Raw genomic sequence first — 26,853 nt, forward strand, 5'->3', positions numbered from 1 at the left:
TGATTAACTTCAGATAGTTTGCATTACAAGTATTATAAACTTTTATTTTGTCTTCCTTTTGTTCTAAGTCAACAAAACTGATAAATACATAAAATACAGGTATCACCACAGACCAGTTACTGTGCTCACATACAAATGAACTGAACATTACTTAACAAGTTTCAGAAAAGGACTACTTCAACACTAAACTTCCATGGTTTTTTCATGACTTTGTACAAATACATTAGTATCCAAAGAGCATAATATCTGCACTATTTCTAGATAAGAGTACCCTCGAATGTATTAACTGAATTACAAGTGTCTTATATATGCTTTTAAAATACTGAATTAAAAAAAATCTTACAGGCAGGGCTGGAGCAGCAGCCTTGCAGAGGCCTGGGTTTGGGTCCCATCACCCACATGGTGGTCCCCAAGCCGCTGTCACTCCAGTGCTAAAAAAGCACTTAAGAACAAATATTTTGTTTAGCCATTCTTTTGTAAAGGGTTCTTTCAAATAAACAGTTGGAACAACTCATTTTCAGCCTCAAATCATGTTCTCTATAGATTTACAATGAATGTTTTTGTGAACTTAATCAATATTAAATCAGATACTAATTCAAATTTTCCATGAATTCACTGTAGTGTATTTTTCCAACTGTCTGAATTCAGTATTACCTTTATTATTAAAAAAAAAAAAATTGCTGACTCTAATTTTTAGGTTTATACAGGAGGAATTAAAATCTTGCATGAGGCCAGGTTTGGTGGTACATGTCTACAACACCAGCATTTGGGAGACAGGTACAGAATACCAACAATTAATCTAACCTATGCTACACAGCAAGTCTCTCTGCCTCTCTATCTCTAAAAACAAAACAAAAATATAAACCTCTTAATTACCAGTGGTAGGTAAGATTAGTGGTTGTTTATAAATTTGAGTAAATTTATAAAGCCTAGATACCCAAGTGTGCTTTGATGAACTATAAGTCAGTGCGTACTTAAACATGGTTAGCTATTCCAAACCCAGGCATCAGAACAGTCCATGTGTGTAGAAAGGGCTCTCAAATTCCTGTGACATCCTGTTCCTCTAGAGACAGACAAGCTTTTAGTCAATGTCTTACCAGAACAAAATAGCCAATTTTCAAATAAAGAGAATGTATTTATATGGAATGACAAAATTTAAGCTTGGCAAAAGTAGTGACTTTTATTTACAACTGCATATACCAAGATTACAATACAAACACTAGAGATACCATCTGAATAAAAGCAATGATTTATTGGTAATGGCAACAAATAAAAGATGAACAGTTTCCGAAGAGAATCAAGCAATTATCCAGGAGCTGCAAATCTGACTGCAGTAAGTCTTCCAGTGTCTTTTGTACCCTAATGGCTTTCCCCTTTTTTGCCAACTACCTAGAAGAAGAAAAATAAAAATTAAAAAAATATGAACAATTTAATGATTCAGATATATGTTTTAAAAATACTAACATAATGATTTTAAAATTACTTTAGTCCTTTTTCCCTGGTATTAATTTTTATCCTTGAATCTTTTCCACATGCAATGTACTTTTATTGTATCAGCAAATTGTGACATCCACTCCCCTTAAACAGAAGACACATGCAAACTATTTTTGGTTTTCCACTCTCCCTTAAAAAGAAATAATTTTTTCAAGCCAGGTTGACAGTTTAGAGAAGTTAATTAAAAACAAAAAAACGAAAAAAGATCGATGCTATGAGTAAAACATTCTTGGTGTAACAGTTTTAGACAATTAGAAACCAAATGTCAATTACAAAATACTATGTCATCAAACCCACTGATGGACTTTTCCTTAAGTATGTAAACATGCAATAAAAACAGACCGAAAATGATGAGTTCTTTTCCAGCTTTTAAAAATCCCTTGTTGCTAGAAATGTGTCAAAATAAGCCTTGCATCTGAATGACTGAAATCTATCTGGTTTAAAATCTATGAAACTCCCTAACTCCTATAAATGTCAGAGCACAGAAATGTAGCCTGCTATCCACCATTAAGTCACAAAAACAGGTTCTGCTGGTTCTGTATCCTAGAGTAATTTATCTTAAGAACAGTCTATCCTAGTTAATATAGCCTCACAGCATGTCTCAAAAGAAACCCCCTTTACAATGAACTGTGTCTGCTTGTAATAAAAGATCTATTATGTACATGTTTCTTATTTAAAAGTGATTCTGTTCTTAGTAGTGTCTCTACAGGTCATTAATACATGTCTGTCTGCAATAGAAAATAGCGGGGCCAATGTCATTCATGAGAATATTTCGAAAATTCTTTCCATGGAGAATTATTAACCACAGGAAGATAGTGTTTTTGAGTTTCTGTGGTAGTTTGTTTTTTCACTCAGTGAGGGACAACTTCTAAAGAAATTCATCTTTGGTCCATGCAAACTATGGTAAAATAGCTCAAAAGTCAAAAGGACAATAACATCAGAAAAAGGTGGGCAGGAGTAAGAAAAATGGGGCTTTAAAATAAACTAAAACACAGAGATGTGCCATAAATGAATTTTAGCTGACACACAATACATTACTGATCACTATATTACTTAGGAAATGCAAAACATGGAGCTATTAGGTTAAGCAAAAGAAAACAATATTAAAACAAAATCTTAGAAAATGTGATACAGTAGAAGATACAAGTCTGCATACTGTTTCACAGGCTGACAACTCTCAACTTGCCAATATGTATTCTCTGTAAAAAGAGAAGAAATTCAGCATTCCATGCAGATTCTTACCCAAACATAAAGCTCTTTCATTCTGTCTTAATTCTTTATGTTACACCCAAGACAAACCAAAGTGTAGGTATATCAAAATTAGATGTTAAAAATTTTCATTCAGTAAAGTATCCATTGATCTTCTGCATTAGTGTTTTAACCCAGCCTGTTGTTTAGTCCATGTCCTTCAACTGGCCAGGAGTTCACATGGAAAAGCATGAGAATACAACCACAAAAAGACTTTGAGGCTAATGTTCCAAGGTGAAATCTCACAATTTGCAACTAAAACCTAAGAAGTATGTAATACTAGCTCTAGTTAAAAAAAAAAAAAAAAAAAAAAAAAGAAAAAACAAACAAACAAACAAAAAAAACCCAACAACAACAACAAAAATTAAGTTTCCAAACCAATTCTTCTGCTCCTAAAATATAAGACTTTATAATGGATGAAAATACTACTCAATTAGCTATTTTTCAAAGCATCTGTAACAATTTAAGTTTTACTTCAAAACTATTTCTCAAAATATTGAACAAAATAGATTAGGAAACAGCAGAAAGTTTAAAAAAAAAGAAAAACCCTGCCTTGTGAGCAACATAGAATGGTAAGAAAACTAAGGCACCTAATTGCAAGCAAAATAAAGGGCCAACTGAGTCGTGAGTGGGATGAGAGCTGAAGGAAGAGGTGGTTGAGGCAGTCTAGGCAACAAGAAGGCTGAGGCTGATCCAGATGCTGAAGCTGAAGAAATCTCGCAGCAACAACTGAGAACATGGGGAGCATGAGAGCAGGTAGGTGACAGATGAGCAGTGAAGCAAAGAGGGGAGGACAATGAGACAAAGTCTATCTTTATATTACTTCATTAAAAAAATCTTCTGGTTTTAGTTCATTGAGCTGTATTAAAAAAGCTGAAAAATAAACAAATAGAAATGTTATAAAAATAGCATATGTGGTAAATGGCCAGTTGAGAAAAAGTCCATTTTTATAAAAGGTGATTAAAAATGTGGTCTACTTTTCACATGTACTTTGTTCCCTAAGAAGCAAGAGCCCCAATTTTCTCACTTTTGCACACCTGTATTTTAATAAAACGCAATCTATGTAAAAAAAAAAAACTATTTTAGCAAAGAAAATATTTACTCTTAATTAAAATTGCAAGCTTTTCATGCTATAGCACGAAGAATGTATTTACAGCAAATAGCCAAAGTATGCATGACACCTTTGAGGACCAAAACAAATAGAAGGTGTGTTCTATTCTAGCAGATCTAAAAGTGAACTTATAAAGCCGTAACACCATGCAAAGTCATCTGAAGTAGCTATCCATAACCAAGATTTATCAGTATTACCTTAGCTTCTGTCAACTTAGTGACGTAAGGTCAGTGACATGCTGAAAACTAAAATCATCTACAAATAACTCACACAACAGAAGAATATACACGAAAAAATACTTCTAACATAACTACTTCATGATCCATTAAACCATTTTATGTAGCTCTCTTTCTGCTACAGAATAGTTATCAAATCTATCTTCATTAAATATAGGCTACGCATCAAATGCATTTTGAAAATTTAAAGATTACAACATATATCCTTTAGCATCAGATTCACTACACTGTAAAGGAAGAGAGGTGTCACACTGGACTTGTCACTGCATGAATTCTGCACCTTCGTGTTTGTATGTCTGTGTCTCAACGCTTCCATTCTATCCAGGATACCTGCTCACTACGGTTTCCTCTACCCAAATTCTGTATCCTCTCTCATCTGTGGCTCCGACACCAAATCTGCAGATGTGAGTGTACAACATAGGGTAACCACAGAAAGGAGTGAAGTATAAAGGGACCACGGAATGGGAGTGGAAGTGGGGCTTGAGAGGGAAGTACCAACATGAAATGGGAAATGGGAGGGACTCCAAGTGGGGAGGAGGAAGATCAACACAGGAGGGACAAATAACATCAAGGTGGTTTGATAAAGTCTCAAGGAATCATATTTTATATTTGCCTACAATTATACACTATATATATGCAAGTGTATGTATGTACACACCACACCCCCAAACCCTCCCCTGCCACACATACCCCTACCTCAAAGGAAGTTAAGCTATTTCTTCAGTCAACAGGGCTCCCCACAAGAACTATAGACTAATAAAAAGCTCAATACCAGAAACAGAACCTTTGAAGGCTTGGTCAGTGTTATCCAAGTAACTCCCAAAACAATACAGATTATTAATGCAGCCTTTGATTGCCTCTTTGGGGTCAAAGGTTGGGGCCTATTGCTGGGAAAAACCACACACTGAGGATGCATGGCTCAAATGACTTGAGCTGGATCTGACCTGAAAACCTCCTTCCTTTGGCCTAACTTTCATGATTTCCAGAAAATACTACATCAAACTATCAAGGGAGGTAAGCAATTCATCAGCCCTATCCAGCTGCAGCACCTGTGAACCACAACAAGCACCAACAAGGCAAGGTATGCACAAGGGCACAAGAAGGGCCAATCACAGGTTGGTGGAAACCAACAGCTGTTTAACTGGAACGAATCCAGCTTCCCAGGGGTAGGAAGGCCAAGCATCTTAGGGGGAAAAAATCTGTTACACTTTGCTAGACCCTTACCAAATCCACCCACAGTTGAATGTGACTACCACACCCCATCAAAGATTTTCCTTCGAGAAAATGGAAACCATCACACACAACACTAGTGGACCAGGGGAGCCAGCCTCGGCGGGTATCACAGCTCCTGCATCTCTGGCTGAGGGGCCACTGTATAAGAGAGGGGCACAAAGAGTCCAAGAGCCCGCATATCAGATGCCTTCTGTGAAATAGTCTCTCCTAGAAAGAGCTGTCTAAACAAGACAGGGACAACAGCAAAATCCGTGGACCTGTTAGTGTTGAAAGAGAAAAACTGTACAGGGTCCAAAACCTAGGCAAAGAACTAAGGACAATTTTTGACTTCTAAGATAAAGAAATCTAGCCTCTCTCAGCCTCTCACTGGCTGTCCTATGCCAAGTGGTCAGGTTTGAAACCATATACACAGAAACAATAAAAATGGATTCAGCAGGTTGTAAAATGAATACCACATAATATATGACTGTATAATAAATACAATAAAAGAAAAAAGGCTATCAACTTGAGATAAAGGATGTGTACGAAAAGCTTAAGATTTTTGTTTTTTTATTTGATGTGTATGAGTGTTCTCTCTACATGTACACCTGCATGCCAGAAGTCAGATCCCAGGATAGATGGTTGTGAGGTACCATGTGGTTTCTGGGAATTGGACTCAGGACCTCTGGAGGGGCAGACAGTGCTCTTAACAGCTGAGCTACCTCTCCCGACCAGGTTTATTAATTGTAACTTAAATTTTTTTTTCCAATTAAACTTTTTCTTTTTGACTCTCACTCTGACACCTAGAAAGGCCTTAAACATGGCAGCAATCATACCACTGCAAGTACTGAAATTACAGGTATGAGCTACTGTACCTGGATTCCCAGATTAAATAAATAAATATGTTAATAGAAACTCTTGATCCTCAATCATCTTTCGTATTTGAAATGATACCCAAGACTGAAAACTTTAAGAACTCGTACTTTTCCATAATTTAAACAACATGAAAAAGGTAAACAAATGATATAAGACAAATACTGTCAGCAAGTGCCTTCCTCAAGAGCAGCTCTGGCAGTCAGTGAGAAAAGACTAAGTAGCAGTTGAATATGAGACCAATACTTAAGACAGTTACTGAGGCAAATGGGAAAAATTATAATTGAATAGCCAACTGGCAAAAATGGAGAAGAGAATTTTACTTGCCTCAAAAACAAAAGTTAAGAAGCAGAGCTTGAAAGGACAAACAGGATATTGAAGCAAAACTTAATGGTAGAAAGATATTATTAACCTGACAGACAATAAATCTTACAAAAGAAGTAAGCTGGTAACACAAACTATACAAGGAACACAAACTCTACATGTGTTAAAGCCAAGGCCAATGCATTTAACTCAAGCCAGAAAAGCAGCCAAACATCTTTGTTGCTCACATATTTTCCCAGGAAAATATATCCCACAAGTAATAATGAAGCTGCTTGATGCTTGCTTCTTCTGACTAAGCATTTACACATATGAAGCATCTGGGCATGACAAAGAATTATTCTTACAGCTCCCAAAACTTAATTATGCTATGAAATAGTAAGAAGTGGATGAAAAGTAACCAGCAAAAATATGTATTATCTGGGCCTACCTTTTTTTTTTTTAAGCCAACATATATTTCATAGGACCATCTACTGTTAAACAATTTCATTTTCTGTAATTAAATTGGGTCTAGTTATCACCAAAAGGACCTCTTGGGATGTTCTAGGTCTATAAAACAATCCCCTGTGCTGGGCATGGTGGGGCACACCTATAATCCCAGCACTCTGGGAGGCAGAGGCAGGCAGATCTCTTTGACTTCGAGGCCAGCCTAGTCTACAAAGCAAGTCCAGGATAGCCAAGACTACACAGAGAAACCCTGTCTCAAAAAACAAAAATCAAACAATTCTCTGCATAAAGCACGCTGGGAACCACCTCCTCCATGAACTAACTCATGCCTAGTCCTAGGCCACTGGCCTAGCACAGCCATGAAAAGTGCTGTGGCCAATGTTTCCTGGTATACTGCAGGTGTGGCACTGGGAAAGCGTTCAGTGGCACCTCTATGATCTGGGATGGTGTTATGAAAGTTACCCACACAACTGCTACAAGAAAGAAGCTCCCCCAGAAAGCGCAGGAAGAGGCTGACCCTCAATCCTGAAAGTTCTGGGTACCTGGTAAGCTCCATGGAAACCTTCAGGTTGCATCCTTCAAAAATATAAATATATATTTATAAAATAGGAGAAAACTTGCACAATCACTTTAAATGTTTTTGCTGAAATGTGTCCTTTCCGGACACAGATAATGCTTAGAAAGATATAACAGGTCATGTGTTCAAATTTATGTTTATTCTTTCATAATAAAATTATTCAAGTCATTGTAAATATATTTTCATATCAGCAAAGTCCTTAAAAATCTTACTATGCCTTTCATGTAATAATTTAAGTATAATTTCTCTATGACTCCTGAGCATGCCCTGTAATCAGACTGTTACTCTTATCTGGATGTCATTCGCTAATATTGATTCTATCAGTTAAGGGTTACATCTACTAAACGTTTAGTTGACTATCTCAACATGGTGCCTTTAGTTAGTCTTTCATGAGACACAGTTTGGGATCTTTATGTTTAAAAGCATGACAACTAAAATATAAGATATTTCAACAAACTTACTCGTTTAAAGTCATTCATATTTGTCGCCTGGACTGGAGTACCAATGAAAGTAAAATATGAAATTCTTGTTGTCTCTTCTTCTCCCTGATTAGACTGAACAAATAACTAAAAAAATAAATAAATAAATAAATAAATACAATTTTAAAAATCACAATTATAATCACAATCTGCTGTTCAAGAGAATGCTTTAATTTATTTGTTTTCTTTTTTAAGATTTATTTATTTATTATGTATACAATATTCTGTCTGCATGTGTGCCTGCCTGCCAGAAGAGGGCACAAGATCTCATTATAGATGTTTGTGAGCCACCATGTGTTTGCTGGGAATTGAACTCAGGACCTCTGGAAGAACAGCAGTGCTCTTCACCTCTGAGCCATCTCTCCAGCACTTTAATTTGCTTTCTTAATAAAAATATCTCCATTCTTTTTGAGAATTATTCAAGATTACATTACACTTAAACTAGTGTCCTAAAAGACTGCCTGCTCCCTGTCTGCACTGCAATTCTCACCTTCTCCAGAGATTCCCTGGCTAGATGCCCACAGGTACAGAGAAGTCATAATTAATCCCTTACAGAGCTGGATGAGGTGGCGCACACTGGCAACCCCACTCAATCAGAGAGGCAGAGGCAGGCAGATCTCTGTGAGTTCGAGGCCAGCCTGGTCTACAAAGCTAGTCCAGGACAGCCAAGGCTACAGAGAAACCCTGCCTTGTAAAACAAACATCAAACAAACAAAAAACCTAAAATTCCTTACAGACTACATTGAAAGAGTTTGAATTCCATGTACAACAGAGTAGACAGCTATTGATAATTTTATTAAAGTAAGTCTTTCAACTGTGGATAATCTCTGTAGTTATATTCTTTCTGATAGTCATACTCCCATCCTATTTCCTAGAATAACAGAAGAAATGATGTTGGCTATCTGATCCTAAGGCTATGCTCAGCCCTCCAATGTGTCTTAAGGCCTGACGCTAAACTCCCTAGTTTAAAACTGTCCTCAGTATATAAAGAATAGAACATTATTTATATTGAATTTTGGAAAAAAAAATTTTTTCCTCCATTAAAAAAAAAGATATTCTAAAATGTTCTCTACTTAAAAGCATTGTCTCTCACTGAACAGAGCCTGCATGTGTCTGCACCATGTCCTCTGTGTATATACTATAGCTTCAGTTTAGTGTTTTCATGCGACTCCTGAGTATGTGAACTAGTGGGTCTCTGCTTCTTATGCCTGCTCTTGGGCTCTTTTCCTTCTGTTTGTTTGTCCTGTCCAAATATGATGTGATGGGTTTTGTTTTATCTTATTTTGTTATGTTTGGTTGTTATCTCTTAGAAGCCTGTTCTTTTCTACTGAGAGAGAAAGGGAGTGGATCCAGAGGGGAGGGGAGAACTGGGAAGAACAGAGGGAGGGGAAACTAATTGGGATATACTGTATGAGGGGGAAAAATCTATTTTCAATAAAAGGAGAAAAATCATCTCTCTTCACTTGGATAACAAACTCTTTCTTAGATGTTACTTTTCAATTTTTTTTTTGTTTTCATAGTCAACCCTAGACTTCTTTCAAAGAGTTTAATCAATTTAAAGAATATAATAAACATGCTAATAAACCAGTTCCCAGCTTACTTATATTTCCTTTTTAAATTCAAGCATTTCTGCTTACACTGTTTACGTGTTGCTTTTAAAATTCATCTTAAAAAAAAAAACTCTGGGAGTTTAATTCAACCTTTATTATCATGAAAGTGATAGGTATGCCTTATGTGTCATCTGACAAGATGTCTAGAAATAACACACAGGGTCTTGAGCAATAGTGTCTATTACTTTGTGACCTTCATCTTTAGTTTTGTCTAGATAAAAAGGTTTCAGGAAATTAAACCTCAGCTTGCTCACACAGCTTCCTCTGATCACGAAAACTGTCTATATCCATTAAAACTCTCAGAAGAAGAGCTTACAGTCTCTCCTGATTATCCACCCATACAAAGGTATCCTATCAGTTTTGGCATGACTTGAACTTAGTGCTCTGTGGGTGGTCTCTCCTTTCTTTTCATAGATACATCGCTTAAAAGCATCTCTGGTACTATTCAATATTCAGATATACCTTAGCTAGCTCTTAAAATGTAAAATTATCTTTTCAAAGTCATTTTTAACTGGGTATAGTACCTCATGCCTCTAATTCCAGCACTTGGAAAGTGGAGACAGAAAGACTGTTGTGAGTTCAAGCCAGTGTGGGCTACATAGTAAAATATCAGACCAACCTGGGCTACAGAGTGAGATTCTGTCTCAAAAAAAAAAAAAAAAAAAAAGCAAAGCCATTGTAGTAATACCATAGTAACTACCCTGAAAGATTACCTTGTAGAAAATTAAACAGAGTTTTCATACAAGTACCAGCACTCACCACCAGGTGTAACAGAGTATACATAAATATCTTCAGTTTAAGTGTAAATGTTCTAGAACTGGCAAATCCCATGAATCAACCTCCATTTCTCAACTTTACTGGACAAACTCTACTTTTAAATGATCATTTAGAGGGGAAGGAGAGACGGCTCATTGGTTAAGAGCACTAGCTGCTCTTCCAGAGGACCTGGGTTCAATTTCCAGCATCCACATGGCAGCTCATAACTGTCCATTACTTCAGTTCCAGGGAAGGGATCTGACACCCTCACACAGGCATACATGTAAACAAAACACAAATGCAATAAAATAAATAAATAAATAAATCATTTAAAAGAAAAAAGCCAGGTGGTGGTAGCATATGCCTTTAATCCCAGCACTTGAGAGGCAGAGTCAGGTGATCTCTGTGAATTCGAGGCCAGCCTGGTCTACAGAGCGAGCTCTAGGTCAGCCGGAGCTGTTATACAGAGAAACCCTGTCTCAATAAACCAAAAATAAATAAATTATAATTAAAAAAAACCATTTAGCATCACCTAGGACACAGAAGTCAGCAATGTTGCCTGCCAACCAGAGGAAGACATATTAATGAAATGCTACTCACAGTTACACTGTTAACATTCTGAAATTTAACATAACGAAGAGGAACAATTCCATCTTCTTTAATGTCATCTTCTGTCAGTTCCAGAGCTTGAGTCGGCTCACTCCTTTCTGCCTCCTCAAAATCCATAGACCGGGGTAGGTTGATAAAAATTTTTACATATTTAGGACCCTGACCTAAAAAATGGTTTAAAAAAAAAAAAAAGAAGTGCTAAATAGTACAAACACACTTTACTTTTCCTTTAACATCAAATGTATCTTATGCAAAAACCTGTGCAGGCCTCATACATGTTTTGGCACACACCAACAAACACATCTTCAAAAACCTCCACTAAAACCTAATCAGAATACTAACAGCAAATCTGCCCCCCTCCTCAATACTCATTTGCTGTTAGCTTCTTAGCCCAGGTGTACTTTACATTAGGAATAGAAAGCACAGGCCGTGGACATAAACAGGTCTCTACCCGCAATGACAAAAGACATACTGTTAGCTGTATACAGTGGGCACACTTTGGGAAGCACGCCCCGAGCCAGCTACACAGTGAGAGTCTGTCTTAAAACAAAATGAAAAGCTACACTATAATAAAGACAGCACTATCAGTGAGGAACAATATGGAAGGTAGCAATGAATTCTGATAGTATATGCAGGTGAGCAACTTTTCATAAAATATACAGTATACTAAGTCCTATAGTTGCCAACAACTTGTACATTGTTACTCAGAAGGAAAACATGCCTTTAATCCCAGAACTCAGGAGGCAGAGGCAGGCAGATCTCTTGTGATCCTGGTCTACAAAGGGAGTTCTAGGACAGCAAGAGAAATAATGAAGAGACTGTCTCAAAAGCAAACAATAAAAGAAAAAAAAAAAAAAAACCCACAAAAAAAAAACCTCTTGGTTGTTTCTGTTAAAGAAGAAAACAAAATCAAACAAAGCCCCTCAGTTCTGACTCTCTTCTCTCTCAAAAACATCAACAGTGACAGGAAAAAAGTGCTGGGGCAGGGAAGGGGGGAAAACCACTTCGTCTTATGAAGCGTAAGCCTGAGTCTGGAAAGCCACACTGCTGTGCTGTGCATGGCAAGACAGTGCACTGTAATAATGCACAAAAAGAGGACTGGAACCTCACTCTCATCACCCTGAACTGAACAGTTTGAAACAGTTTGGATTCTAAAAAATGACTGCTAAGAATCTAGAAATGGGAGGAAGGAGTCCATACTCTTTAAATTAAAGAGAAGCAAACATTTTTACTTTAGCTCTTAATTAATTCCACATTACTTGGCCATTAATAATCTTCCATAAACAACACATAAATATCTACCTGTTTGATAGAGAAATTTTAAATGTAAGCTAACAGGTTTAACAAAGTAGAAAGCAGATTTTAATTAACTGTTCTTTACTCACCATTATCTGGTCCTTGAAATTTCATGGAATAAAGCTTAACAGGTTGGTTGAATGCCACAGTAATAAGTAGCTGTGGGGGAAATAGTTTAAGTATAAAAGGCTTTTGTTAACATGATGAATACACAAAATGGCTAAGGGGAGCTAAAGTAAGGAGGGGAGGCACAAACCTAGCTCATCTAACAAATCACTTCAATATAGAGACTCTGAAAGCTGAAACTCAGTCAGCAAGTTAAGAATTGCCACCACCAATTACTTATATAGAAGAATGGCAGAAAAAAATTAATGCAGTAAGTTTACTAAAATTATGTTTAAGAATTTAACATCTAGGGCTGGAGAGATGGCTGAGAATTTACGAGCATTAGTTGCTCTTCCAGAGGATCCATTCAATTCTCCACAGCCACCTCTAACTCCAGCTCCACAGATCCCACACCCTCTTCTCACACCTCCAAGGGCACCAGGCATGCATATGATGCACAGACATAAATGCAGACAAGCACTTATATGCATTAAATAAATAAATACTACAAAAAAAAACCTAAGATCTTGTGACCTATGAACTGACAAGTAACCTACATTCTCACAAATAAAACAAACTTCCCAAATGAAATAATGTGTAAGTTTTAAATTTTAAATGTGACACACATCTTTTCTAGTGTATCAAGGACTTAGCCCGACAACTGGAAAGCAATACACTGCTATGCGGAGACACTGACCCTCACATGAACTGTGATCTAAAACTCAGAAAACAGAAGTCATGGGACCAGGACTGTAGCCCAGTGCTAACTGTAGCTCAATGCTGAGTAGTAGGAGAGAGAAAAGGGAAGACAAGCACTTAGAGCTAAGGCGCTATAGTCTTCAGGACTTCGCAAAAATTTCTCTAGAAGGCCATTTAAGGGAACTGCAGTGCTGACTAGAGTCTCTGGGAAGCAATAAGGTATCCATTCATCTGTGTCCATTTGAAACAGTAGCTGTTGTTTGGAGCTATACTCCTACCCTGTACCAAAGACTTCCCTTAACATAAGATTTCAGCAAAGCTGTAGATAATGCTACTATCTACATTGTCATGTATTTAGGCAGCTATACACAGGAATATGATATGAAACATAGTCCTGAAGCTGTAATAAAGTAACTCTAGTTTTAAAAAAGGGCTTAAGACTTATTACTTCAAAAATCACATTGTGGTCTAAGAAAACAGCTATCTCCTCTGGTTACACCACTTACTTTTTATACTTGCATCAAAACATAGCAAGCATGATATGTGAAGAGCTGAAATGCTGGTGAAAAGAGGTGAGAGGAAAAGCTAGAAACAGATCAGGCCAGCAAGACATCCTAAAGCAAATAAAGAGCCATTAGCTCTTGTAAGAACAGGAGGAACAAACATGCAGATAATAGACTGTAAATTTTTGTGACCAAGTAGAACAGGAAATAAGCCCACACAGTGGAATAGAAGGTAAATTAAGGAAAATAACACCCAGAAGGCAAAGAAGATATGATTAAGGTGGTTGCCCTACTTTCTATGTGGTAGGAGCAATGCACCGATGAGAAAAAAAGAGTACATTTTTATCAGCAACTAAGGAGAGAGTCTTATATGGGAGTTGTCATCTAACCAATCACTACTGCTCAGACACAAACGATTTGAGTGGGGAAAACAGTATTTTAAAAAATACCAAGTATGGTCATGACCTAACTAGCAGTAGGGCCAACCATGAGCTCTGCATGCTCCCTAGGGCACATGGCAGCTCACACAGAACAGAGAAAGGAGATGGATCTACACAGTGATGGGACAGGAGTCAACGAACCTGACAGCTATAAAAAGAAAAGGCAGAATGATCAACTGGAAGGGGTGTAGGCCACAAGGCAAGAACGGTATAGAGAAGCAGGAGTACAGCTGAGTAGTGACAGTCTGCCAGCTTTAATACGAGCACTGTACTACCTGCTCATCACAGTCGGACTCCAAGAAGGACATGTCTTTGCGTAAACAGTTGTCAAAGCCATGCTCGTCACTCTCATTAAGGCATTCACAACCAGCTTTGTTAATGAAAGGCATTAAGTCCATCTGAAACAAAAGAAATCAAGAACTTAGGCAAACATCTGGCTTTAGCATAACAAATATAAAGACTTGGATCTGTGCTTCTTTCTAAATTAGGCAATTTTGAAGAAAATGTCTGCTTTTAAAATAGTTACTGAAACTTTTATAATTGTCTTTTGAATTGAATTTCTGACTGAAATCTATTAGTACTTATTAAAACTAAATCTAGCTTACACTTACATAGCAACGTATCACAAACCCAGCTTGCAGGCCTCAGTATTCCCCAGGACATTGACTACAAAGAGCTTATGACTATTTCCTGTGGCCCAGAAGCCTCTTTTAAGGACCCAGGACACTTGCAACCTGGCACTTGGGAAGTACATGTAAGAACAGAGTCTGAGGCCAACCTACATAAATATGAGACCCCATCTCAAAGAAAGCCAGACCACACACAGCAAAAGCAAACAAGCGACAAACAAAAATCAAAACACCACCAATCCAAAAGGACACTAACAACAAACATGATCATCAAAAGAGGAAGACCTATCTCTAGTACTTCATGAGAGGACAAACCCCAAAGTGACAATGGCAAGCTAACAAGCATCAGCAGCCTAACCCCACTCATCCTAAGCAATAGTCTGCACCTTTACTTCTTGACTCTATTGATCCCCTACATGCTCCCTCCTCCCTTCGTAACAGGGACAGAACAGGGCTCAGACCTATCCTTTACTGATTTTTCTAGACTTTCCTTATTCTTAACTGTGTTTCAGATGTTTTATATAGTATATATATATATGGCTTCCTGTGAGATACTTCAAAGTCTGATCCAGGGGTGATCCCAGACTGGATAGAACTAAGCCTCAGGGCAATACAAACTCAATCAATCAAGTCCAGGCATCACAAGGACTAAAGTCAAGGTGATGGTGCTAGCCATGAAATTACCACATTAGCAGGATCCCACTAGCTTAGCTACAGGTAACAACAGTATATAAGGACACAGCTGCCTACGTACTTTTTTTTTTTTGGAGGCTGTTTCTCTTTAGGTCAAATCAGCTAAAACCACTGACACCACAATTGAAGAAAGGGCTCCAGGAACTTCTTTGTCTAGTCATTTCTGAACACAAGCACTATGAAATCACAGAGTGTAACTGCACTACAGAAACCACCTTCTCTTTCCTCTAATCACTGTTTCCCATACTTTAGAACTGCTTTATCCCTTGAGTATCCCTAAGTAACATGCCTGGGAACTCAAATTAGGAATATGCTTTCCAGTCTTCATGCTTGGATGACTTCTAAGTAAACTTTCTCTTTCACAAAACTTGTTTCAGTAATCAGCCTACCAGTAAGACAGGTACAACGACCTAGTTCAGTAATTATCAATCCCAACTCAAACAACGGTTTACACTTTCTGATTGGATGTTATTTTAATGTACAGACTAACAGAAAATAATATTGCCATTATCATGTTACAGATACTCAGTGACAAACACACACACATACAACATGCATACAAAAACAAGCTCTCGTGTCCACCTGACTAGTTTTTCAGCTTGACTTTAAAGGGTTTACAGGCAGGAAAATGTAGATCTGTTTAGTGTATTGGCTATAGCACCATAAAGTACTGCTTCTGAACTTTTTGCACAACTGTGTTAGAACTATTTATACTCTGTAGCTTCAAAGTATCATCCTTGAATTTATTTATTTATTTATTTATTTTACTTTGTCGGTGTTTTGAGACAGAGTTTCTCTGTGTAATACTTCTCCCTGTCCTGGAACTCTCTGTGTAGACCAGGCTGGCCTGGAACTCACAGAAATCCGCCTGCCTCTGCCTCCCAAGTGCTGGGATTAAAGGCATGCACTACTGTGCCTGGCTGAGTTCTTCATTCTTAATCTCAATTAAAAGAAAAAATGATGCCTTACACTCACTGCTACAGTTACATTTGATTTAACCCAAACAAAACTAGACTTCAGGAGGTTATGTAACACGGGGATTCAGTACATCACAAGGGGATTCAAGCCACTTCACGTGACTATAAAAGGAGGAGTCTTTTTCGGTGTCATATTCTCCACTCACAGGACCAGGGCAAGCACTGGTATATGGCTCTTTAATAGTTGAGAAAACAGTTTTAAATGACAAAGAAATTTAGCAGAAGATATTCAGGGGAAAGTGATTCACAGTGGAGACTTAAGGTCGTAACAGACAGACAAAACTCAATAGTCCATTTTAATTTGGAAAATGCTCATTTGAAAGTATTTTGAATTAGTTAAGAAAACAGTAAATCTCACTTCAACCAAACACCAAATTTAAGGTATTGTTTTTACTCTTCTGATGACATACATAGCCTTTCGGAATGTCTGTGTCTTCATTGCTTCCAGGATCATTTTCTAAATGCTGCTTGATTTTTTCTTCTAGTCCCACAGCATCTGCTCCTTGATATTGATCAATTCTCACTTTGTTTCGAAAAAACAAAAATGTAGGTGTTGCTGATATATTGTTCGTGGCAGCTGTTCCCTGGAATCAGCAAATTAAACAGTGTTAAGACTTAAAACAAACCTTACACCATTTTGATTTTCCATTCTACAACTTTAAGCAAACTAAAATCTCACAAGCCCTAACCAGAAACATAAGCTAACGTATTCCTAATTGTTATTTAGGAAAACAGACTGGGCCAAAAAGAAGGCTCAGTGGTTGAAAGTGCTAGCTGCTCTTCCAGAGGGCCTGAGTTCCATCTGTAGCACCCACAGCTCACAACCATCTATATGACTAGCTCCAGATCTGATGTCTTCTTCTGGCCTCTGCAGGATCCAGGCTCTCATGTGGTACTCAGTCATGCATTCAAGCAAGATAACCATGCACATTAAATAAACAAGTAGTTTTAAAGGGTACCCCATTGTAAAGGAGTTCCTACAGAGACACAGTAATATTAGCCATATACCCACAATAGAGAACAGCTCTGCTTTTGTTTCTTAAAACATTAGCTTTAGTGTCATATACTATACCCAACAGAACAATTACTTTCTAATACAGAAATTATGCTTTATGGCAGGCAGCTTTCTTTTCTTTTCTTTCTTGTTTTTGGTTTTATTGTTTCGTTTTTTTTGGGGGGGGGTTGTTTGTTTGTTTGTTTGGTTGGTTGGTTTGTCAAGACAGGGTTTCTCTGTGCAAAAGCCCTGGCTATTTTTCTGTGTTCTGGCTGTCCTGGACTTGCTTTGTAGACCAGGCTGGCATCAAACTCAAAGAGATCCTCCTGCCTCTGCCTCCCAAGTGCTGGGATTAAAGGCGTACGCCACCACGCCTGGCTTGCAGGCAGCTTTCTTATAATTACACAGTATGAATTTTTCAAAAAGAAATAACCAAAGGCTAGGCATGGTAGTACACGCTTTTAATCCCAGCATTCAGGAGGCAGCGGCAGGCAGATCTTTTGAGTTTGAGTCCTACCAGCCAAGGCTTAATAAAACTGTCTAAAAAGAAAACAAACAAACAAAAACAACAAATGAGTCAATACAAATCACTGCTGCTAAGAAAAAGTATCTATCTGGAAAAATAGGTCTATGCCACCTATTTTTTAAAAGGGGGAAGGGGCAATGTCTTTGTCTTAAAAAAAAAAGGCCATCCTCATCTAATTTCTATTCTTATAGAACTGAGTTCAGGTCATCATAAAAATAATAGCTATCTTACAAAATTCTGCTTTAGTTCTACAATTTAATACTGAATGGAAATGAATAATAACCAGAACACCACTGTTTAAAATTTTCATGACAAGGATTTAAAATCCAGCGAAGCAGCCGGACATAGTGGTACACTCCTTTAATCCCAGCAGCTAGATGGAAGTGGATCTCTGTGGGTTCAAGGCCAGCCTGGTCTACAAAGCAAGTCCAGGATAGCCAGGGTTATTACAAAGAGAAACTCTGTCTCAAAAAACAAAAAAACAAAAAACAACAACAAAAAACCCACAAAGTAAATCTGTCCTCTTAAATATGCAAATTCTATGAAGAGGCACAGAAGATATATTATTCAAAGAAAGAAAAGCATAAAGGTAACCAACCAAGGGGCATCTTCTCTAAACTTCACAAGTGACTATTAGGACAGCACTATATTAATAAAAACAAATGTAAAACACAAATGTGAACTATACATATACACATGTGATCTTATTTCTTGGTATCCATAATAACTATGAAAGTAAGTAAAGTCAATACTATATTTTAATGAAGCCAGTATGTGCATGTTCAGATACAGAACTACCAGGTAACCTATTACTGTAACAACATTTTATTAATTTCACCTCATTAACGTTTTTTTTTTTTAATGGAATTTATGCCGGGCAGAGGTTGCACAAACCTTTAATCCCAGCACTTGGGAGGCAAAGGCAGGAGGATTTCTGTGAGTTCAAGGCCAGCCTGGTCTACAAAGAGAGTCAAGGACAGCCAAGACTACACAGAGAAACCCTGTCTCGAAAACAAACAAACAAAAAGAGAAATGGCATTTATAATAATCCTAATGTTTTCCTGTCTTCTAAAGAATAAATAGTGTGTGCATAAAGACATAATAGGCAATATAAATGTTAGATTTGGATCTGTTTCATGAAAAAAAAAAAAAAAAAGAAGAAAAGACTCTTCAGCCTTACCTGGCACTGATGTACATCTACTTCCAAGAAAACTGCCTGCGGATACTTATTACTCATAGAGCTGAATGCTGGGGCAATTCTCAAACACGGCCCACACCTGTGAGAAAGAGAGCACTATCCAGTTAAATAACACAAAGACTGTACTAACTTATGCTATAAAAGCATTTATCAAGTTAAACAAACTAGAGCAAATTGACATTCTTGGCTTTCGGAACTCTAGGTCATTTTAATGTTATATTAATACCATACTGCCTTAATGAGTACAAATACAATATTAGGTCTCAGACTTAGGACTGTGAAATCCTTCCACTTTGTTCTCATGAAAATAAAACAAAGGAAAATAAATAAAAGGATATGTTTATAGATTTTTAAGTCATTGTCAAGAAATCAATCCTTGTTTAGAATTAATATACCATCTCAATTTTTAAAAATGAAACAAATATATTCTAAATGGAGAAACAAAACAAGCTGAGGTTCAAAGCTTAAAAAACCCACAAATATCAAGACCTGTTTTAAAGCTTTATTAATAACATTCAATATAATAAGTTAAACATGTTATTTGAAAACTTTTAGAATCCAAAATGACCCTAAACCCCAAACTGTATATTTTATCAGTCCTAAAAAGATGTGTACAGTCCGGCATGGTGGCTTAGGACTTGGGAGCAGCCACAGCACTTGGGAAGCAGAGGCAGGAGGATCGCTGTGAGTTTGAGGTCAGCCTGGTTTACAAAGCAAGTCCAGGACAGCCAAGGTTACACAGAGAGACCCTGTCTCGAAAAACCAACAAAACAAAACAACAACAAACCAAACATGTGTACATCAGAACATCCTAAATTTTAAATGTTCAGATTTGAGACATTTAACTCGTAAAGTCTACATTAACTATTCCAAACCCCAACAAACTCTGAAAACTGAAAACACTCTAATCACATGCATTTCAGATAAGGGATAAAATAACCATCCGATTTATAAAAAAGTCAACAAGCGGAGCACTGGAAGGATGGTCTTTACAGTATAGTGCTAGATCTCACTGCATACAGAATGAGCAATTCCAAATGAACTGCAGGTTTAAATGTAAAGCAGTGCATACAATAGGAACTAAAAATTTTGGAAAAGATTTCTTTGTTGTCTATATGTATGAGCTAAGTGGTAAGTAAATAAACTTCATCAAAACAATATTACCATGTGAATATCTACTTCAAAATCTAACCTGTCAAAAATCAAAATACATTATTGTAGAGACACACACGGACCTTCTTTCACATTACAGCCAGATTGGTTATTTTAAGTAAGTTGTTTGTCCTCTAACATTAGCACTCAAAGGTTAATAAACCTGGTTCAACTCACTATTGATTATTTAATTAATGAAAAGTGACTAGCTGACATCATGAACAAGCCAACTAATTTTCCTGTATAGAATAGCAGCTAGAAAACCCTTCATAGCTATTACATATCCAGCATGACCAAATGTCACACTAATGTTTTTCTCCTATAAATACCTTGACTAGAGCCGGGCGCACTCCTGTAATCCCAGCACTCAGGAGGCAGAGGCAGGTAGATCTCTGTGAGTTCAAGGCCAGCCTAGCCTACAAAACAAGTCCAGGACAGCTAGAACTACACAGAGAAACCCTGTCTCAGAAAACAAACAATAAACAAACAAACAACAACAAAAGAAAAAAAGAAAAAGAAAAAAAATACTTTGACTAGCAACCCCAATTTAAAAATCAGAGTTTGTTTTTTAACGTGTTGCAAAGTGGCCCAAAAATCATCTAGTCCAGGGGTTTTTAATGGGTGGAGAAAATATCTTTGCTGCCCTAAAACTCTGACTGAAAGTTTATGTTTAGAACAATATATAAAATGAACATGCAAGAAAGCTTTTATGTTATCCTTTTTGAAAGAGAACATAGCAAATAAGCTTATAGCTTCCTACTGCACAAAAGAACCAAATCAACAAGATTAAAACATCTAAACTGGCATATTAAATGGAATTTTGAAGGTCCCTCATGTATAATATTCTATCATCTGCAAACAGGAAGAACTTGATTTCTTTTCCTATTTGCGTCCCTTCAACTTCCTTATTTTACTGCTCCACCTGGTGCTTCAAACACTACATTGAAAAGGAAAGGGAGAGTAGACAACCCTGGATTTAAATGGGATTTTTCTTCATTAACCAAGACGTTGGCTGTAGGTGTGCCATACGTCTTTATCATGTTGAGCCCTGTTCACTCCAGTCCTACTTTCTCAAGGACTTTTCCCACAAAGACATGATTTCTGGATCGATTGATCTGATCATAAGATTTTTTTCTTTAATTCCACTTATATTATCTGGTATATTTATTGACTTAAATATGCTGAACCATCCCTGCAAATGCAGGATAAAGCCATTTTGATTGTGATGAATAATCTCATTAGTGTACTCCTTGTTTGCAAGTTATTTTATGTTTTGTATCTTTACTAGAGAAATTTTGCCTGTAGTTTTTGTTATTTTGTCTTTACCTGGTTTTGGTTTTGGAACAATACTGGCTTCATAAAAGTTTGGAACTGTTCTTTCTGCTTGTCTTCTTTTAAGTATTGGTTGTAGATTTTTTTGCATACATGTGTATATAGGAAACGATACTAAAGATGGGGTCATAAATTTGAAGGAAGCGAGGGAAATGGGTTCAATCCCCAGCCAAATATTAAAAACTTCCAAGAATAATGTCCTAGACTCTAAATACCGTTCCCAAAAGTCCACACCAAATCTCCAGGGTTTAGCTGCTGTTCTCTGTAAAGCAATGGTCATACACTCTTGAAGGAACTATATCCTCTTGAAAAGAAGGAGCAAGACTACAAAATGCAATTCTGGAGGCTACAGAGATGGTTCAGCGGTTAAGAGCACCAACTGGCTGTTCTTCCAGAGGACCTAGGTTCACTTCCTAGCACCCACATGGCAGTTCATAACTGTCTGAACTCCAAGATCTGACACCCTCACACACACATACATGCAGGCAAAACACCAATGCAAACAAAATAAAAATGAATTAAATAAAACAAAACTGTACTTTTATATGGTGTAAGTAAAGGCAAACTAACAGTGTCAGAATACAAAACTGAAGGGAAGAAGTCCAAGAATGCAAGGATTGGGGTTGGTAATAACAGTGTATTTCTTGTACTTAGTGTTGGTTATACAAATGTCATCACTTGGAAAGTTTATCAAGCTACATTTTAGTAACTTTTGTCTTCTTGGATGTTAGTCATCAAAGCCCCCCACCAAAAACAAACAAAAACTCCCAATTGAAACTTTACTCCTCACCTACGTCACTCACAAACATTTATCTGTCTAGCTCCTACAGGCTCCTGGGCTATCTTATTTTGGTAAACTACTTTCAGTCCTCAGCAGTTGTGTAATCTGTATTTAATATATTGAACATTTAGTAATATACTTTTGAACAAGCTAATGTACTACTGAAACTCAACGTCCTCACACACACACCACTGGCATCCCTGAATGGTAACTACAATAGATAATCAACAACAAAATAAGGTCTGCTTTAAGAAAATAAAATACAGAGTAAACTGTCTATAAAAGGAAGGCTTAACTTACTGAAAAAAAGTGATAATTCACCATTTCAAGATAAAAATCATTCATATACTAATAGGGAAGAAACTATATATTCTTTTAACTTAGTATACTTACAAACCAAAACAATAAAATGGCACTGTATGTATCTAGCCATACTTAAGAAGCAACTATTTGTAGACAGTTCTTTTAGAACTCTTATCAGAATAAATATTTAACATATAGAATTCATTCTCTTGACAGTAGGAATAGTGTTTTGAATATGAATAAATATTCTCATGTTGTCTGGAAAATATGAGAGTAAACTGAATTGTTGATAGCCTTAAGAGTATAATGCAGACAGAACTGGAGTTAATGCATTCAAGCACTCTTCATCAGAAGAATGAATTAAAGCAGTGACTGAAAAAGATATAATATGCCAATGTCCACAGTAGTGTTCATTATTAACAGCTAAAAGTAAACACAAGTAAAGTGTTGATCAACAGATGAATAAAAAGAATGGAATCCTGAGACATCCTACAGATGAACCCTGAAAATATAGTAAGGGAAATGACTAAGGAAAAAAAGGCAGCATACATTGTCATGGCTTCACTCACATATGGTGCTTAAAACAAGCAAATTCTAGAGACAGAGAAAGTACAAGACTACCAGGGAAGGGGGGGGGGGTGGGGGTGGGGAAAGTGGGACCTAACAGTTCTTCTGGAGAAGTGAGCACAGGGCATTACTTTATAACAGGTACAGTTTCTGCTGGGAATGATACCGCTATTTTAGAAAATAAAGGTGATGATGACACAATACTGTGAGTGTACATAACTCCCCTGAATTATACTCTTTGAAACTGCTAAAATGACTCCATTTACAGGTATGGTGGTGCATACCTATAATTACAGCTTTCAGAAGGCTAAGGCAGAAGGATCACAGTATGAGCCTGGCCTGAACTACAAAAACAATTTTTAAAATGTTAAAATCAATTTTAAACATATACATTCTACTGCAAAAAAATTAAATTAAAAACAAAAAATCAAAAAACAAAAAACAGAACTTGGGGTGTAACTCAGTGGTAGAGTGTTTACCTAGTATGTTTAAAGGCCCTGCATTTATTCTGAAGGGCTGTTGAAGATTCTTAAATAAAGCTCTACACACTGCTTGAGCAATTTTAACTTAGAGCAATGGTCGATAAGTCATATGCAATTTAGCTTAAAGTTGAAGTGAAGAATCAGGTACTAGAGGACCTATAATGAGGTAACATTAACTTTCCTTAAGCACTTTCTGACAAGACTTTATTGGCCACAATTATGTGCCGGTCACCAAGTATAAATAAGGCTAGTTACACTCGCAATGACCTCAGAGAGGAATGCCTTGATTGCCCATGTTAAAAGAATGTTAAAGATATTTTAAAAATAAAAAAGAATGTTAAGGGTAAATAAACACAACCTTACTAGATCTATAAATGATCTATAAATGTTACTTAAATGCTGCTAAATATAAGCATTTATTTGCCTTAAGTTTTTAGCAGGGTAATGTAATGTTCATTCCACTGAAACATTTAGTAATAGCCAGATGGTAGTGGGGGCTTTATCCTTTAATCCCAGCCCTTGGGAGGCAGAGTCAGATGGATCTCTGAGTTCGAGGCCAGCCTGGTCTACAGAGTAAGTTCCAGGACAGTCAGGGCTACACACAGAAACCCTATCTTGAAAACAGAAAACAAAAAACATCAACAAATTAATAAGAAATCTAGCTCTTCCAGTCAATCCTTACAGGTGTACTGAAAATGACTCCACACTGCTAACAGAAAAGTTCCAACAGGAGTATTCTTTCTCCACCTTTCACCCTTCAGTCACTACCTACTTATTACTCTGCCTCAGCTCTTACCATGGGGAGAAATAAGCCACTGAGTCACAAAAATGTAAAAGCTCCAATTGACCAGAATTAGAAGGATGAACTGAAGATGAGATTCCTTGTTGAAGCCATCTGGTCTCTCTTCCACTCAGTCAACAAATGTGCAGGTAGTCTCCTAGTAGACAAAATTGCTAAAGCCGAGAAGACCTATTTCTAGAGTTCTAACACTCCTTTGGGACATGCCTTAATACATATGACACAGCCTAACCCTTCACTTTAGTAAATGTTAAAGTAACCTACACCACATGGGTACTCTACTTCACTCTATTAAATCAACTGATCTCCCCCTTCAGTTCTGTGGGAGACTGGCCCCCCAAAACAAAGCAAACACCACCAAAACCCTTACAACGTGTTCTCTTCTCTATCTGTACCTTGATCCCCTAAAGCTATCCACATTTGTATATACTCAACATTTACTGAACCCTGTGCTAGAAACTATGAATTTTGCTCTGGCTTTAAGAAAAACCACAAACAACACAATTATATGGGCAAGTAAACCTGTTACATAAACAGCAGTACTGGGAGTAGCTCCCAGTTGGTTTAGGTGTACATGATGCAGAGACATCTGTGACTTCTGGCTCTTAAGGTCTAGTTCCAATTTACACACAAGAACAGTATTACACACCCAACAAGTGATCCAGCTTTTTGTCCTTTGCATTTTGATTTTATCCAAAGAACAGTCAACATCTTTCCAGATCCTTATTATCTTAAATCTTAAGTTTAAAAAAGTACTTTGGTCAAAGTCAGCGGTCTGTCTAACCCGTAACTAACATGTGAGTACTGTATTTTGTGTCTGTAATCTGCATACGCAGAGGAGCCTGTGTCTACAGACAAGACCAAGCATGGGACAAACATGTCATGCACATTTAAAAAAAAAAAAAAGGTTTTATCGCAACATTAACTTAATTCAAAAATGCACCAACTACGCCTTAAAACTACAAGTTACTCGGACTACATGGGCACCCTCAATCTGGATCTTTCAAAGGCTTTGCAGAAACGCAGATGAAGAGAAATCAAAGGGTTCGGAAATTAATGCTCTCAGGGACACTAAATGCAAATGATGGCTGCCTCTTCGGAAAAGACAAGAGACCCGCGCAGGCGGGCCGCCCCTCCCCCGCCCTCCCCACCCCCTCCCCCAAAGAGCAGAAGACGTCTGTGAATTTAAACTCGGCGGGATCCCCCAGATTAGCCTCGGCGCCCGCCCGGAAGTCCCCTGAGACCCGCTCTCTAGAGCTAAGGCCTAATCCAGGCAGCGGCCTGGGCTGTAGTCAGCACCGGACATTCCAAAGCATCAGACGACAGAAGAACTGGAACCCGGAAAATGAGGGGGTGGGGCGGGGCGGGGAGGACGGGAGAGCAGGGACCCACAGAGGAATGCCAACAGGCCCCAGCCTCGGCCTTACCCTCTCATGGTGAACTTCACCACAGCAAGTCTGGAGCCCGCCCCGCTCAGCTCCGGCTGGAAATCCGGATCGCTCCCGACCGGCTTCACTCCCACCATCCTCACAGAGAGCCCGGCAGGGCGGCCACGACGCTTCCGGCTTCCAAACTTAAAGACAGGAAAGGCCAGGGGAGGCCCAGGAGAGGCTGCGGGAGGCCGGGGCCTGGTCCGAAGCGGCGACCACGACGTGTCCACCCCGCAGCTCTGAGTGCCGAGTCACGCCAGGGAACAGGCGAGCCGAGGGGGAGGAGACGCGGGCTGGGAGGAGAGCGTGAGGAGGCAAGGCGCGAAGCACCCAGCAGCCACCGCGCCCAGGGAGCCTCGGCCCTTGCGCGTCTGACGTCATTTCCGCGCCTTCCGGTTGCCTAAGGCTTGCGCGACCGCGGAGTGGCGCAGGCGCAGTCTGTAGAGTTCGTGACGCCTTTATCGTTTTCAAGTGGCATCTCTTCCTTTGCTTCGTTTTGTTTTGTTTTTAGGATGGCTTGACTTTGGGGACACTGGGCAAAAGGACTCTCCCTTGGTGGGCGCATGGCTACAGCCTAAGCGTATAAGGCACCCTTTGCAGGAACTTTGACAACGATCCTGTCTTGTACTCCCGAGCAGGTCACTAGGCACAGAATAACATGTTACATTTTGGGTGCTCTCCGAACAGTCATTCAAAAAGTACTATGGCCGGGTGTGGTGGTGCACGCCTTTAATCCCAGCACTTGGGAGGCAGAAGCAGGAGGATCGCTGTGAGTTCGAGGCCAGCCTGGTCTACAAAGCAAGTCCAGGATAGTCAAGGCTACACAGAGAAACCGTCTCAAAAAACCAAAAATAAATATATAAAATACTATGTACCTAAATTATGACAAAAAGAGATACCCCAATTTCGTCAGGATTCTGGAGTCTAATGATTTAAAAAAAATTAACAATTTTAAGTAGGAACGTTGGAAGCTA

General features: G+C 38.1%; 1 protein-coding gene across 3 annotated transcripts; it reads right to left on the reverse strand.

The window, feature by feature from the left end:
- Positions 1-672: 672 nt before the first annotated feature.
- On the reverse strand, positions 673-26,215 carry Txnl1 (thioredoxin like 1). 3 transcript variants are annotated; one of them, XM_051163425.1, is made up of 9 exons: positions 25,877-26,215; positions 19,016-19,112; positions 16,726-16,899; positions 14,292-14,414; positions 12,359-12,428; positions 10,965-11,137; positions 7,981-8,085; positions 2,651-2,693; positions 673-1,389 (listed from the first exon to the last, which is right to left on the reverse strand). In XM_051163425.1, the coding sequence occupies exons 1-8, from the start codon at positions 25,972-25,974 to the stop codon at positions 2,655-2,657; spliced, it is 879 nt and encodes a 292-aa protein (XP_051019382.1). In that variant the 5' UTR covers positions 25,975-26,215; the 3' UTR covers positions 673-1,389; positions 2,651-2,654. The 3 variants fall into 3 exon arrangements, with proteins under 3 accessions (XP_051019382.1, XP_051019383.1, XP_051019384.1); XM_051163426.1 differs by lacking the exon at positions 2,651-2,693 and having other exon boundaries at positions 25,877-26,212; XM_051163427.1 differs by lacking the exons at positions 673-1,389; positions 2,651-2,693 and adding an exon at positions 3,277-3,615.
- Positions 26,216-26,853: the final 638 nt, after the last annotated feature.

The sequence above is a fragment of the Acomys russatus genome, chromosome 20 (genome assembly GCF_903995435.1).
Source record: "Acomys russatus chromosome 20, mAcoRus1.1, whole genome shotgun sequence".
Taxonomy (NCBI): domain Eukaryota; kingdom Metazoa; phylum Chordata; class Mammalia; order Rodentia; family Muridae; genus Acomys; species Acomys russatus.

Excerpts from the sequence above, each read along its gene's own strand:
- Txnl1 (XM_051163425.1), bottom strand. The coding sequence starts at position 25,974 with ATGGTGGGAGTGAAGCCGGTCGGGAGCGATCCGGATTTCCAGCCGGAG. Across the intron at positions 16,900-19,015 it reads TAGATGTACATCAGTGCCAG|GGAACAGCTGCCACGAACAA; the intron begins GTAAGGCTGAAG and ends TGCTGATTCCAG. Across the intron at positions 14,415-16,725 it reads CAGACATTCCGAAAGGCTAT|ATGGACTTAATGCCTTTCAT; the intron begins GTATGTCATCAG and ends CTTTTGTTTCAG.